The 13,750-nt window shown below is 38.7% G+C and overlaps 1 protein-coding gene across 1 annotated transcript in view; it reads right to left on the bottom strand.

Annotated features, from left to right (window-relative positions):
• LOC306846231 (ephrin type-B receptor 3-like) overlaps positions 1 to 7,445 on the bottom strand; it is a 30,628-nt gene extending 23,183 nt beyond the window's left edge. The window contains exons 1-4 of the mRNA XM_079379453.1: positions 7,073 to 7,445; positions 3,076 to 3,140; positions 1,565 to 1,849; positions 222 to 609 (exon numbers count right to left, since the gene is read on the bottom strand). Coding sequence (XP_079235579.1) covers positions 222 to 609; positions 1,565 to 1,849; positions 3,076 to 3,140; positions 7,073 to 7,136 — 802 coding nt within the window. The 5' untranslated portion in view covers positions 7,137 to 7,445. The remainder of the gene's footprint in view (positions 1 to 221; positions 610 to 1,564; positions 1,850 to 3,075; positions 3,141 to 7,072) is intronic.
• Between the last annotated feature and the right edge of the window lie 6,305 nt (positions 7,446 to 13,750).

Here is a 13,750-nt window from a genome sequence, read left to right as displayed (position 1 = left end):
AAAAATGTAGTTATGTTATTCAGTGTGAGATATGTGTGTGTGCAAAAAATTAGCTTTGCCAGTGACTGCATAAAAAATGATATAAAACTGCTCTGACCTGCAAGTAACCTTTGCATTGCTTCAGACAAATTTTATAATCCATATTGTAGCATCTGCCAGCAAACACTCAAAAGCTTTAACCAGAATTCGCTTTCCTCTGATTTAAAAAGCCAAACACTTACCCTGGCACTGAGTATCTTTCTTGGCCGGCTCAAAGCCCGGCATGCAGGTGCACGCTCCCACGGGAACCATCCATTCTCCATCTCCGTTACAGTACAGCTTTAGAGGGACCGATTCCTCTATGGCGTTTGGCACACAGGCTCCGGCAGCAATGACCAGAGAGGTGGCCTCGGCACCAGTGGCCGTCTCAGGGAAGACAGCGAAGTTGGCAATGGTGGTGGAGCACTTTTTAAAGAAAACCCTGGCCGAGATGAGGGACATGCAGGCACCCAGGTCCTGGAAGGCCAGGTAGAAACCAGCTTTGGAAAGAGGGCCGAAGCTCCGTACTTTGGTGTTGACGATTCCGGACTCCAGCAATGAGAAGCTCTCATCAGGGGCTATGGTGTCCACCTGGGACAAAAGACAATAGAGAACTAAAGACATTTTTTTCCAATCACCGAGTGAAAGGATAACCTTTCTATGGACTGTGAACCTCTCTGTAATTCTGTCATCATTTACTCACCAAGGGACCTATTTTAACGATCTAAGCGCATGGTCTAAAGCGAAAGGCGCAGGTGCATTTAAGGCATGTCCGAATCCACTTTTGTTAGATTAACGATGGGAAAAATGGTCAGCGTGCCTGGCGCATGGTCTAAAATGGTTGTCCCTATTCTTTTAATGAGTAATGGGTGTGTTTTGGGCATAACATGCAATAAACCAATCAGAGTATCTCCCATCCCTTTAAGAGCCAGTTGTGGTGGATTTGCTATTTACACGGTGGAATTTGCAAGCGCAAAGACTGAACGCGTCTCCACAGAGGAAACAGAGCGACACGTGCGCGAGCAAATAGGTAGGTGAATCAAATTCAATTATCGTGCGCATCTTGTCAGTAAAGCCAGTTATGTAATTGTTAATGTGTAGGCTACATAAATATAAAAATGCTTACATGTTAGGGCTGTGCAAATAATCAAATTGGAGATTAGTATTAAATCTCCATCACTTGCTTTCAAATGGAGCGGCATTTACTACACAGAGCCGTAGTTCTAGAAATAGAAAATAATAGAAATTTCTATTTGTATTAATTCCTATTAAAATTACTGGATTTCACACATAAAAGCATGACCGCATCTTATACCACTGACGTTCATTAAACAGACAAAAATACACTGAGATAATATATTCTTTTGTGTTGTATAGAAGAAAAAAGTCAAACAGGTTTAGAACGACATGAGTAAATGATGACAGTCTCTTTAAATATTTGTTATATTCCCAATTAAATAGATAAGACAGCACAATTCACCACCACATTGTAAAATGTATCATCATGTAAAGTCTTAAATTAAAAGAAGTCATCATTCCAGCTGACCTTTACGTAGGGGTTCTCCCTCCATGGTGGGCTGCTTGCTGTGGCCATGTCTCCATCCGATTCATAGTAGAACAGATTAAAGGTCTCCTTACAGGACCCGGGAATATTGGGAATACTGCCACAGTCCCGCACTGAAAACTTGAGCTCCACATAGACTCTAAGTACTCCTCGACGTGGGATGAAGTCTGTCCGGAGCCAGTTGTTCTGATTGGGCTCCAGTACATTACAAACCTGGTATGTCCTGATGGGGCTCAAGTGGTCATCATATCCACTCACTTCCTCCCACTGAGAAGGGCATAAAATACTATCACTGACTGCACAATGATTTCTTGAAATGAAATGTTCAATTGAAAAATGTCTTAAGTTGTTTGATTCCAATGAAACTAGCAAACCATGGGACCCAGTGATGCTGTAACTTGTGACCTTCCTCACTCTTTATGTAGTGAAATCTTTCTTTATATAAAGTTTTTATAAAAAAAAAAAAATCATGTTGATAATTTGACCTTTTTAAGGAAAGGTTCTGGTTATAAAATGTCAAATGGTGCAACTCTCAAAAAAGTACATCTCAATTAATAATCCATATTTGTAAATAGCCTTAAATTACTGAAATGAAAATAACAATTGAGATTTTGTACACTCACGTGTATTCCAAGTTAAGAAAATATTACTTTTTTACTTGGCACATGCCAATTTTAGAGTCATAACATTAAACATTTTCTTGAAAATGGTATAAAGACATTCTTCATCATTGACCTGTATATAAACATTACAAATTTTCAAATTGACTTTGAAATCATGCCACAATTTCTTGTTTACTATGGACTGACAAATTATCATTGGAAAAGTGTTGCACCACGTCTGGTTATATCCTATAGGACACAGTGTCACACAAATCCTAAAATGATCTGGATCTACGGATCATCACTAAGACAATACCTTAAGTTGTGCCTCAAAGCAGCACTAAATGGAAGTAGGAATAATGAACAACGCAAATGCTCAATTAATTTCATGTCGGTGGTTAGGGTAAATAGAAATGCTTTCTCAAAGGTGACATTTGGGTTGCCTGAACTTCTCACAACACAATTAAGAGGCATCGCAGCAAGGGGTAGCATGTGTTTATCTCCAGGTGTGAAGGAACACATTACTTATGATGATGCATGGCTTTTGAGATGCCAGACATCGAGCGGCAGCCTGCGGAAAGGGCTGAGCTGCTTAAGATTGTTGCCATGGCAACCCATCATTTCCATTGACTGACTTCGCATGCACATTCCAAAGACAAATCATACTACGGGAGCGAGTGGATTTGGGTGGGGGTGTCAGGCTTAAGGTCAGACTCGCTGTGGTTAATTTCTTCACCAGTCACAAGTGTAAAATAAACCGCTGCTTGCAAACAGAGAGGTTGTGAGTGATCGTTCTTGTTAATGGCCACCTTTCATTTGTCTCGTCAATGCATGGGTTGATTGATATCCACCCTTTTGGACAATTACAAACAGGAAACTGCTATAACTCACCCCGCTTTCTGGATAGGTGGTCCACGCCAGCTCTGTAGTAGCCCACCTGCTGTCCATAAGGGTCTCTGCAAAACAAGCAATCAATGAGACTCCAACAACAGCAGCCTCCATTCCAACAGAGCATCAGCGCGCTAAAAACTGTAATTTAAACGGGTACATATCAAAGCACTTCACTCATTTGAATTTCTTGCATAGTCTGTGTAAGGCCTAATCACTGTTTTCACTCCGCACACTAATAATGTGTTCCGCATTTATCTACCCACTCCAGCTCTGGCCTGTGGCTGATCTGAGAACAGATCCTGTTGCGTACCGCAGGGATGCTCGCAGCACAGTGACATTCTGCATCTCAGGCACTCGCTGTTCTCTAAATACACTCTGATCAGTGGAGCAAAACTGCATGAGCCAGCTTCCGCAAATTAACCGCACATACGAATGTTTTATTCACTTTGTAAGTCAGCGTTCGATGAAGCCGAGCGCTCACTTCAAATGAATGTGACACGCACACATCTGCGAGCAAATCCGTGGAATATTTAGAGCAGAACATCAACTTAGCTGATTAAGGCCCCGGCAAATACACATATGGCAAACATACACATGGCGTTTATGTGGATGGTACACCTCGCTTTTACAGTGCTGTAAATCACAGAGAGATTTAATTGTGTGATGAAATAGCTGTAAGGGCATCTCGCCGCTGTGTGAAATATTCATAAAATTGGAGGGAAGTTCTTTTGATGCTTTGATCAATTCCTTATGACCGCATTCAGTCTTTCCTTAAGGCTCTTTGCATCTGTGCATTTGGCTGCATTGTGGAAAACAACATCATGATACTTATTTTTACACAAAGCAGCTCATCGCCGTCTATTTTGCACAAATGAGTGTACAGGATGTTCTTTGAAACTTTGTTTTGTACGGTCAGCAGATGTACAAAACGCCCCATTATTCTTTAAGATCTTTTGTTACACCAGTATTATCAGAATGTAAGACTATAAAGAGAGAACAAACAATCTTTAGTGGCAGTTGTAAGGAGTAAAATATGAATATTGCTTATTTGTTTAATTAAAATAAGTATGTTAACATGCAATACTTGATTTCAGTCGGACTGTAAATGCTTTAAGGAATGTTCTCACCGATGATGATGGCTATAACAATAACTAACACTATAAAGTTTTAATAATCACTCTAATTCAATGAGAATAGGAAGTTCGCACCACAATGATAGCAACACAGAGGAACAATATAATTGGAAACATGTTTTTTTAGCTGATAAATGATAAACTATTAACAGCCAAACAGAATCCACCTGACTTTAAAGAGTTTGAGCATTTCAGTCGGCACACGACATAACTGAAGTGCGCCATTAGAATAAACAGAATATTATTGTGCGTTGACATGGACGAAAATATAGTTAACTTTATAGTCATCTTTATAATTATGGTTCTTGATAAGAATGGACCTCTTGTCCAAATGAAATCATACAAATCCAGTTTTTGCAAAATTGGACTAAAGGTGTGCTCACATTTATCATTTTTTCAGCGATTTTTCACGCCATTTCAAAATCCAGTCATTTCAACAGGAATCCATAAGATTAGCAATTTCACATGATTATGAAATATTTCCACATGCATATTCTGTATGGCTAAACTGGTCACAGACATTTCATCAATGTGACTGCAACTTCATAGTCCTATTTATGCGATTGTAGCTTGGCTTCATCCAGAATGTGAACACATTAATCTGACTGCAATTGGACTCACTGTTGTAAGTTTACTTGCTATGGATGCAACAAAAGCACGGTATGCTGCTGGTCTGTACTGGTTATTTGTATATGCACTGTGTCATCTGTACTTTGAAACACAGATTTAGGGGGCATTCACACGAAAAGTGTTTTTGTATTTAACAGCGTGAGATGCAGTGTAGTGGAATGAACAAAAGCAAGGTATAGAGATACATTTTTTTTTCGTGCCGTGCGAGACACTGCAAAAGATCCAATACACAGCGGTAAAATGTGTCTGTCTAGTGCATGTTTCCATTGATATGAAAAACAATGGAAAAGCAGCGCAGTGGAATACAAAAAAAATAAAATAAATAACTGTAGTCTATGACTGTGCATGTAAATTAAGAAAGTGTTATTATCTTGTAATAAAACTGTAATGACAAAAACTGTCACTCTGTTTTAGACCACAGTAACTAACAGGGTCAAATCACGTATGGTTTGTTTTATATTTAGACACCATAGTGCCTGGAAGGCTTCTGACAGATGGACTGACTTGACACAGGGGACCCTGGATGCAGCCTTACACTTTTCCTCTTGTCATGAGATGCTTGGCCCACTTGACCTCCATTGGAGGTGTAACTAATGTAGTCGGTTAAGAAACCTGCTCGGAAACTAGGCCTATGAGTCGAACACCTACTGTCTCTCTCACACACACACACACACACACACACACACACACACACACACACACACACACACACATACACTATCGACTGAGATCCTCACACTGAAACTGATGAAGAATTGAGGTAGTCATGACCAAGGTGAAGGAGTATCTGGCTAAACTGTAGTTAAGGATTATTGGGACATGACCGAGGTACATAATGAAGTCAGCTATGCATAATACCAAACAAAATCCTGCCATGAGACTGTAATTTTGTAACAAGGAACAATCTTGTTTTTGCCAAGCAGCAATTTGTTTTGAATATGAAAGCATTAAATTACAAGGAGAAAGAGAGACTAATTGCTTGAATGCATTTTTGTTAAATATGCAAACAACACATTTTACAAATGTAAAAAAAATATTTATTGACATTTTCAGGGCTAGAAAATATGAAGAGGACAGTAACCTATTCATTAGAGTCCTTAACAAGAATGTAGTGTGAAATCAACAAACCTCAAAGGTATCAATAGCTTTTCCAAAACCACACCTAGGCTCAAAATTGGCATGTTTCACCTCACCACTGTTTTCAAAATAGCAGCTGTCTTGGATTTAATTTCAAAATGCATTGTTACTTTGAGGCGACTTGTTCTCACCTAGTAGGTATATCCTTTGAACAGCTGTGATCATGCAAGCCAATTATCATGTGTGGCAATTACAATGATGTGATGCTACGATCATCACTATCTGGGTGACTTAAAAGCCTTAAGGGTGAAATGTGTCACACCAGAGCAACAGGGGGCTTTCAGCAGTCCTAAACCATGTGTCACAAGCAGCACAAAGCACATCTGAAAATCTAACAACTACATGGGATTTTTAATACAGCAACGATCAAAGCAGAACACCGTCATTCACAAGACTCTACACTTCCAATCAAATTAAAAAGAAGCTTGGATGTATAAGCACCTTAGCTCAACAATTACTATTACATTTGGTTTAGTCTACGGATTTACAGTGTGTTATATTAATAAAGGCACTGATCATGTGGACAAACAGCATCGTCTGTATCAATACATGGACATGCCATAATACTAACACCTCACTGGTCTGTGTAAAGATTCCACACACAGGATCCAACACGGAATAAAACATATCCCCAAAACCAACCTTCGGAAACTAGAATTATTCAGAATCATGGGAAACAAATGCAGTAACGATTCAGAAACAGACACATTAAGCCCTGGTAATGATTATATGAACCCTAAAATCAGACAGGCATCCAGTAAAGGCTACACATAAACGGACGTGATCTCTTCTCTCTTTTCATTTATTCACTTTAAACGCCATAAAATATTGTACATTTGCCGCCGCTTGCATATTCATCTACATCCCTGCCCGACGAATAAAAGGCAAAATCGCACCAAGACTATTTAAGTTTTCGTCAAACGTGAAGTTTTCGAGCCAGAACAGTCTGAGCGGTCTGTAGATCACAAGCTTTAGTTAGGTACAGATTTTTGTTATTACACATTCTGTGGAATTCATAAAATGAATAGCCAACTGATGACCATATAGCAGCAGCTTGGGTACCGAGTAGCCCTGTAACAAAGAGCTTTTACACTTACCCTCAACAGCGAGAATAACGGGTACCCAAAGGCTGTATAATAACAGCGAATAATCCATTGTCATGAAGCTTGAGGTTGCAACATGAATAGCTTTTTGTCTATATGTCACCGGGACAGAAAGTCTCGTTAAATCTCAGCATTCATGGACTGGAAGAGCGAATTCACGCCTTGAGAAATTTCAGCCTGGGAAAAAATGCACAGCTCCTCTTGCTATGGTTGTCTTCAGGTCTTTCATTCACAACTGTTCTCACTACGGAATCCATGGACGGTCTCGTTCGTGAGCGCGGTCTATCATGCTCTTCTACATGTGTGGCATCATCCTCATCCTCAGTGTGAAAGAAGCTGTTGATTCTCTGCGACTGCACGGAGGAGTGTCAGTTGCGAGAAAGGATGGGGGGCGAAAGCTCTATTGGTCCCAAGGCAAAACCCTGCGGGATACCGCTGATAACTTACAGACTAAGTACTCCCCCACGTTCTTTTATTTATACATTTCATTATTTGTTTGAGAGAAGTGTTAAATCGACGTGTAACTCTTTTATTTTATATGCCACTATAAGACAAAACAGCTCCAGAATCCCCATAAGCCAAATTGTGGCGAATTGCTAATGTGTGGGCATTCTTTGATGCACAGCGCCACTCACAGTTTGTTTACTGAAGGAATTGGTGTACTGTAGTTAAGAAGGGAGTGACTTGGCAAATGGCCACCACTAGGATATTTGTGTAAGTCACCCAAGACCAATAATAAAATCATCATCCAGCTTTCTGCTGATTAAATAATCGGCTGCATGTTGACAGGAAGGTTATGGGATACTGTAAACAATCTTCAAAGCTGTACATTAGTGATATCATGCACAGAGCTAAATATTACTTCAGAAATGTAATCTGGTACTTATTACACAACTGTTTTTTTATTACATATAATCCAGTCAGGTTACCACTCACTTAATTTTGATCTACAGGAACTTATTTATTGGGCTTCACATGCACAATCTTGTACTTATTTGAAAAGACAAACATAGACAGAGGAATATATCCCTTAAATTACACTATCAGCACACAGTTTCTTTCATTATCTACACATTTTCCCGAAAGCCTAATCACTTATTTTGAAGTGTATTATAAATACCAATTAACACTCATCAAGTAACAATTCAGTTTAATTAAACAACAGTATAGGACTAGTAAAAAGAGTCTTTTGTGATGGTAATAACTCAGCCAATTTTAGACAAGGATTGCAATAATTTACCATACAACAATGCATAATTGATCTTATATTACATTTCAAGTAATCACAAACACTTGAGGACGTAGAGAAAGCTATTACATTAAATAAAAAATAAAAAAATTAAATTAAATACATTTAGTATATGTTTTGTTTAGATTTTGTCTTTGGTTAATTTTGTCTTGGAGAAAATATTGCTTAATGAACAGCACTTAAGGATATGTCTGATTCTTCTAGTTGTTGTCATTTTTTTAATGTTTTAATGATTAAATGTGTTGATTCCTTTGAACAGAACATTAATTATGGAATTATCTATAAAAGTGTAAACTGAGAGTTCACACTTTTAAACAAACATGTTCTTATTCCCTTGTTGCTGCTAATAAAAGAATTTTCTTAAGAGTCACTTTCAGAATGCATTCCAATCACCCCCCTTTTTTCCTTGCGAAATCCTTTGTTTGGTCTTAACACCTCAACTTGCTGAGGAGTGCTGTGATTACTTCAGTCTGAAGTAATCACAACCACAAAGAACATGATATAATCTCTGGGAAAATATATGATTCATACACTGAAATAAAACTCGGCAGAAGAACTACAGCATTTTAACCTAATCATTGCATCATGGATCCTGGGAACTTAGGGGAGATCATTCAGAGATTTGCAGTAAACAGAACGCAACTCCTACTCTTGAGGGAAACAGCTTCGATTTTTGGGTAAGACAATCTTTGATGATGCAAATATTACCTGGTTCAGAGAATGCTCAAATCTCAGGGATTTGGTAACATTTGATCATCTGATATAGTCGTGATTTCACCAGCAAATGCTGAAAGACATTGATCAAAGTATCACGAGGTGTGCAACATAAATTCAGACCTTGTAATACACGCAAGACTTCAAATCCTCGGCCATCCTCACATCAGTTTCAAGCGGCGGATGTCAACAGGAGCTTGTTTTTTAGTGTTTGGACAGTTAGCCACTGGCAGAGGTTGGTTGGGGAACAGAAGACAGGAAGAAGAGAGAAAGATGAAGGAGAACAGAGGGAGGGTGCCGGGGGGCCAGGCGCCGAGTCAATACAGTAAACTGACAGAGGTGGATAAAGCACTCTCCCAGTGTGGCTCGCTTTCAAGACACTGCTGAAATATAGAGCCACTCGGGCCGCACGGGTGCAATAGACTGGCGTGGCGATGAAAACAGCTTTCAGTTTGTCACCGCTGAGCCTGCGAATCACAGGAATATCGAGCTTTCTCAGAAACCAGGAGTAGAGCTGGTAAATGCAATCACAAAGGTCACTGCACTCTTCTCTTCAGCTCTGAACTTGGCAAACTATGACCAGATAATGGCTATTTATTCAGTCGTTTAAGCATTTGATAATTACAGAAGCAACAGACCATAGCTGCGACCTACTTCCTCTCCATTCAAAACACCTCATCACACACTTTGTTTTCCTTTCTTTGTGAAGATCATCAAGGCCTCACTGACCCCAATTATGATTTAAGGGCTAGGAACTGACAAGAACCAAACGCTGACAAGCAACACATCATTGGTGCAGCAAATGACAGGTTTAGAGAGATTTTAGAATGCCCTTGCCTCAATCCTCAAGAATGTTTTAAATAATATACATTAATTTGAACAGTTTTCAGGGTAACACTTATGAATAGTTTGCTTTTTGTTAATCAGTTCATGTATTGAAATGCTCTACTTTTTGAGCTTAAACAGTTTAATTAATTCTAATTGTTTTTATGTACTTTTAAGGAGGCAAAAATACTAAGCGCACCTTTAAAAATATGAAAACAAGCTCAGATGTTCAGGGCAATATATATATTTGTGCTTTTGTGCTATTTCATATTTTTAAAATGTGCACTTTGATTCTGTAAAAAAATTAATTATTATTTTAAAATTATAAAATTAAAAGTTAATATTGTCCACTCACATGAAATGATTCCAGTAAAGTCGTATTGTGAAGTATGGTCACTCACTCACACACACACACACACACACACACACACACACACACACACACACACACACACACACACACACACACACAGGCGCCCGGGGAGCAGTTGGGGGTTCGGTGCCTTGCTCAAGGGCACCTCAGTCGTGGTATTGAGGGTGGAGAGAGCGCTGGACATTCACTCCCCCCACCTACAATCCCTGCCGACTCGAACCCGCAACCTTTCGATTACGAGTCCAATTCTCTAACCATTAGGCCACGACTTTCAGTCATATCAGTAGACCAATAAAAGCTGTTTTATTGCCTTCTGGGGGCCACCATGTTGAGATGACATGACCAGCATCCAAACCACTACGTGTCAGTATACGTCCAAGACCATCATTGCAACAATAAACAGACAAAAGGTTAAATAATTCTATGAAATACATCTATGGTTTCACTTTAGAAGTGTTATGTCGTGATTGTTAAAAATGTAAGTATGAATGAAATCCAACATGGCAAACCGTAAGTATTTTGGCAAATTGGCAGCTAATTCGTATGTTCCATTCGTACCTTTCCATATGTATGTTTTCGAACAATCGCATTTGTACATTACTGTATGATCTGTTTATGTCCCATTGATGGTTAGGTTTTGGGTTGGGCTTATGGTGAAGCTTAATGATTAATTTTCCCAAAGCAGTATGTTTTTATACAAAACTCTTAATATAGTTTGTTCACTCATGAAATGGGGTTGAATCCGCTTATAGTCATGGTCATGTGACTTATGGCATCAGTTGTGTTGCTTCACTGCCATTTAAGTCTTATTGAAATGTTTCTGTTCTCATGTCAGATATGTATGCATGTATATACCAAGAGCTTCTTAAAAACCACAACAAATTCCTTGCGTGTTTGCGCCTACTTGGCGAATAAAGCTGATTCTGATTCTGATTCTGTTATATTAATCACTGGGAAGTCATTGAGTAGGTTTCAAGTCTTTTACATTCATTAAACAAATATTTAGTCACGCTTTTCTGCAGTTTGGAGCAGCCTCTGTCGTCTGTGCTTAGACGGCTGTCATAAGAGCCGCACACCAGTGAACAATTGTCAGGTTTCAAGGCAGGGGTGGTGATTTTGGATTAGTTTTGGTCCTCTCCTGCGGACTGAGATTTGGCGGATATCTTATATCAGCACTTTTACTTTGAGACACTTTATACAAATGAGTCCAGGGAAGATTATGTGAATCTCTTCATCGCCCAGTTTTCTACTTTAGGAGCGGATACCTTAACTAGACAACAAAAATGAAGCGAAAACATTTCCATTAGGATTTTTTTTTCAGCTATACTTTTTCATTGGGAGACAATCTCAATAAGGAATACTGATGATTCAGCACATTTTTTCATGCCGTTTTTGCTTCATGGTCTTCCTCCATTATTCATTTGCTGCCTGTTTTTAATCTCCAGTGGGCTGACTCAGAATTCATTTTCCATTTGGAGAGTGTTCCCCCTGTCGGCACTTGTCCGTAGCATTGATTAAGTAGGTCCTTGTGGAGAGGAAATTATGTTTGGGTTTTAACACTTTTTTTTTTACATAGTATTTCCACTAATATACCCTTTGCGGGAATTTGAATGAAGTTTCGCTTAGTTCAAGTGGGATTACGGTTTGAGTTTTGTGATCCCTGTGGCTTCTCACAGCAGTCTTCACATTTAAATTAAATTTGCAGGAATTTTTGGGTTTGAGTTTGTCTAAAACTCTTGACTGAAAATAAAACATCTGGAGATACATTACCATTCAAAAGTTTGGGAGCAGTATAAGACTTGTTCCAAAAAGGTCAGGAAGGCTGCATTTAAAAAAAAAAAAAAAAAGGGAAATATTATTACAATTAAAAATGTCTGTTTTATATTTTAATACATTTAAAAAGTAATTTATTCCTGTGGTGCAAAGCTGAATATTCGGCATCATTACTCCATTCTTCAGTGCCACGTGATTCTTCCGAAGTCATTCCCGATAATTTGGTGCTCAAGAAGCATATCTCACATTAACTCTGAAAACAGTCTTAATATTTCTGTGGAAACCTTAATAATTTCTTTGATGAATCGAAAGTTCAAAAGAACAGCATTTATTTGAAATATATGTATATATATATATATATATATATTGTGTCAATGTTATAGTCTTTAGTGTCACTTCTGATCAGTTTAAAGTATCCGTACTGAATAATAGTATTTATTTCTTTAAAAACTCTTATTAACCTAAACTTTTGAATGGTAGAGACACTGCAAAATAAATCATAGTGAATTTACTAGACCAATTACTAAAATGGAAGCAATTGAGTCTGCACTGACATTTAAAAGCAGTTTCATGCTTATTGAGATGATTGAATTTCACGTGGCACAAAACCAATTGCTTAATTTTGGCTAGATTTGATTTGTTGTTCCAGCTGAGTACAAAGTTGCTCTGTACACTGTCCAATCACAACATTATAAATTAACCAACCAATATCTTTCTGAACTAATAATTGTCCCTAAGACTGATTTTTCTGTTGTTTTGCTATAAAAAGTAAGTACCGAGACAGCCTTGGAGCATTTTCCTAATGCAGTGCTCAAAGATTTCCTTTTTTCATTCTTCGAGGGTTCACAGCTGCCTTTTTTAATTTTAATATCACCCAAAAAACGATTTTTACGGAAGATTTCATTATAACCAAATCCCCAAGCACTAGTTACTGGCACAGGCCCTTCTCTTTTTCTCTTTTTTTTTTTTTTTAACATACAGTCGGTTTATTAAACCAAATCCCAGTACTGAACAGGTGCAACTCAATAACTGACATCACGGTTGGTGCTAAACTTAAGATGTGATTCAGTGCCGTTGATCAATTTTCCCGCCTTCTGTGTTCTCATTTGCTATTTATTCAGTGTGAGACTGCATTGTTTTGAGACATTTTCACAGAATTGGCAACAGCTGGTATAAATACTAAATGATCCAAATCCGTGTCTCCTTCTATCCTTGAACCTATTTTAACGTTGCCTTTGCGAGCCTCCCTCAAAGGCACCATCGTAGTTTTCAATCAATTAAAGCTGTAGATCAAACACTAAGCAGGGTCTGGCATCACTTGACTGTGTGTCTTTTGGGAGTGGGCTCAGATAACAGTGTGAATGAAAACCAGGTTACCGGGGGGCTGGGTAGGGAATATTTACCGAGGCTGTTCTATATGACTGCCACACACTCACACTCCAGGGAAATAAAAACTGGCTTCACCATAACACCGACTCCAGCAGAAGCACAAGCCGACATACGATATTTGGACCCTCGCATACAAAAACAAACCATGTAATGGTCTTCATGACTTCCATGTGCATATTTGAAACTCTAGTCCCCTCCACAAAGGGGTGGGCTCCTTCAATTTGCCTGTAATTGTTTACGTGTAAATTGTTTACAGAGTTGTTTCCCATAAAGACAGACTGACATCCATTTTGAGCCTGCCAGTGAACTCAAATCTGGGTAAAACTTCAGAAAAGCACTGAAATCTGAT

The sequence above is a fragment of the Barbus barbus genome (assembly GCF_936440315.1).
Source record: "Barbus barbus genome assembly, chromosome: 26".
In the NCBI taxonomy this organism is placed as follows: Eukaryota; Metazoa; Chordata; class Actinopteri; order Cypriniformes; family Cyprinidae; genus Barbus; species Barbus barbus.
Note: the sequence above shows the minus strand (reverse complement) of the source record. Positions and strands in the feature narration are given on the sequence as shown.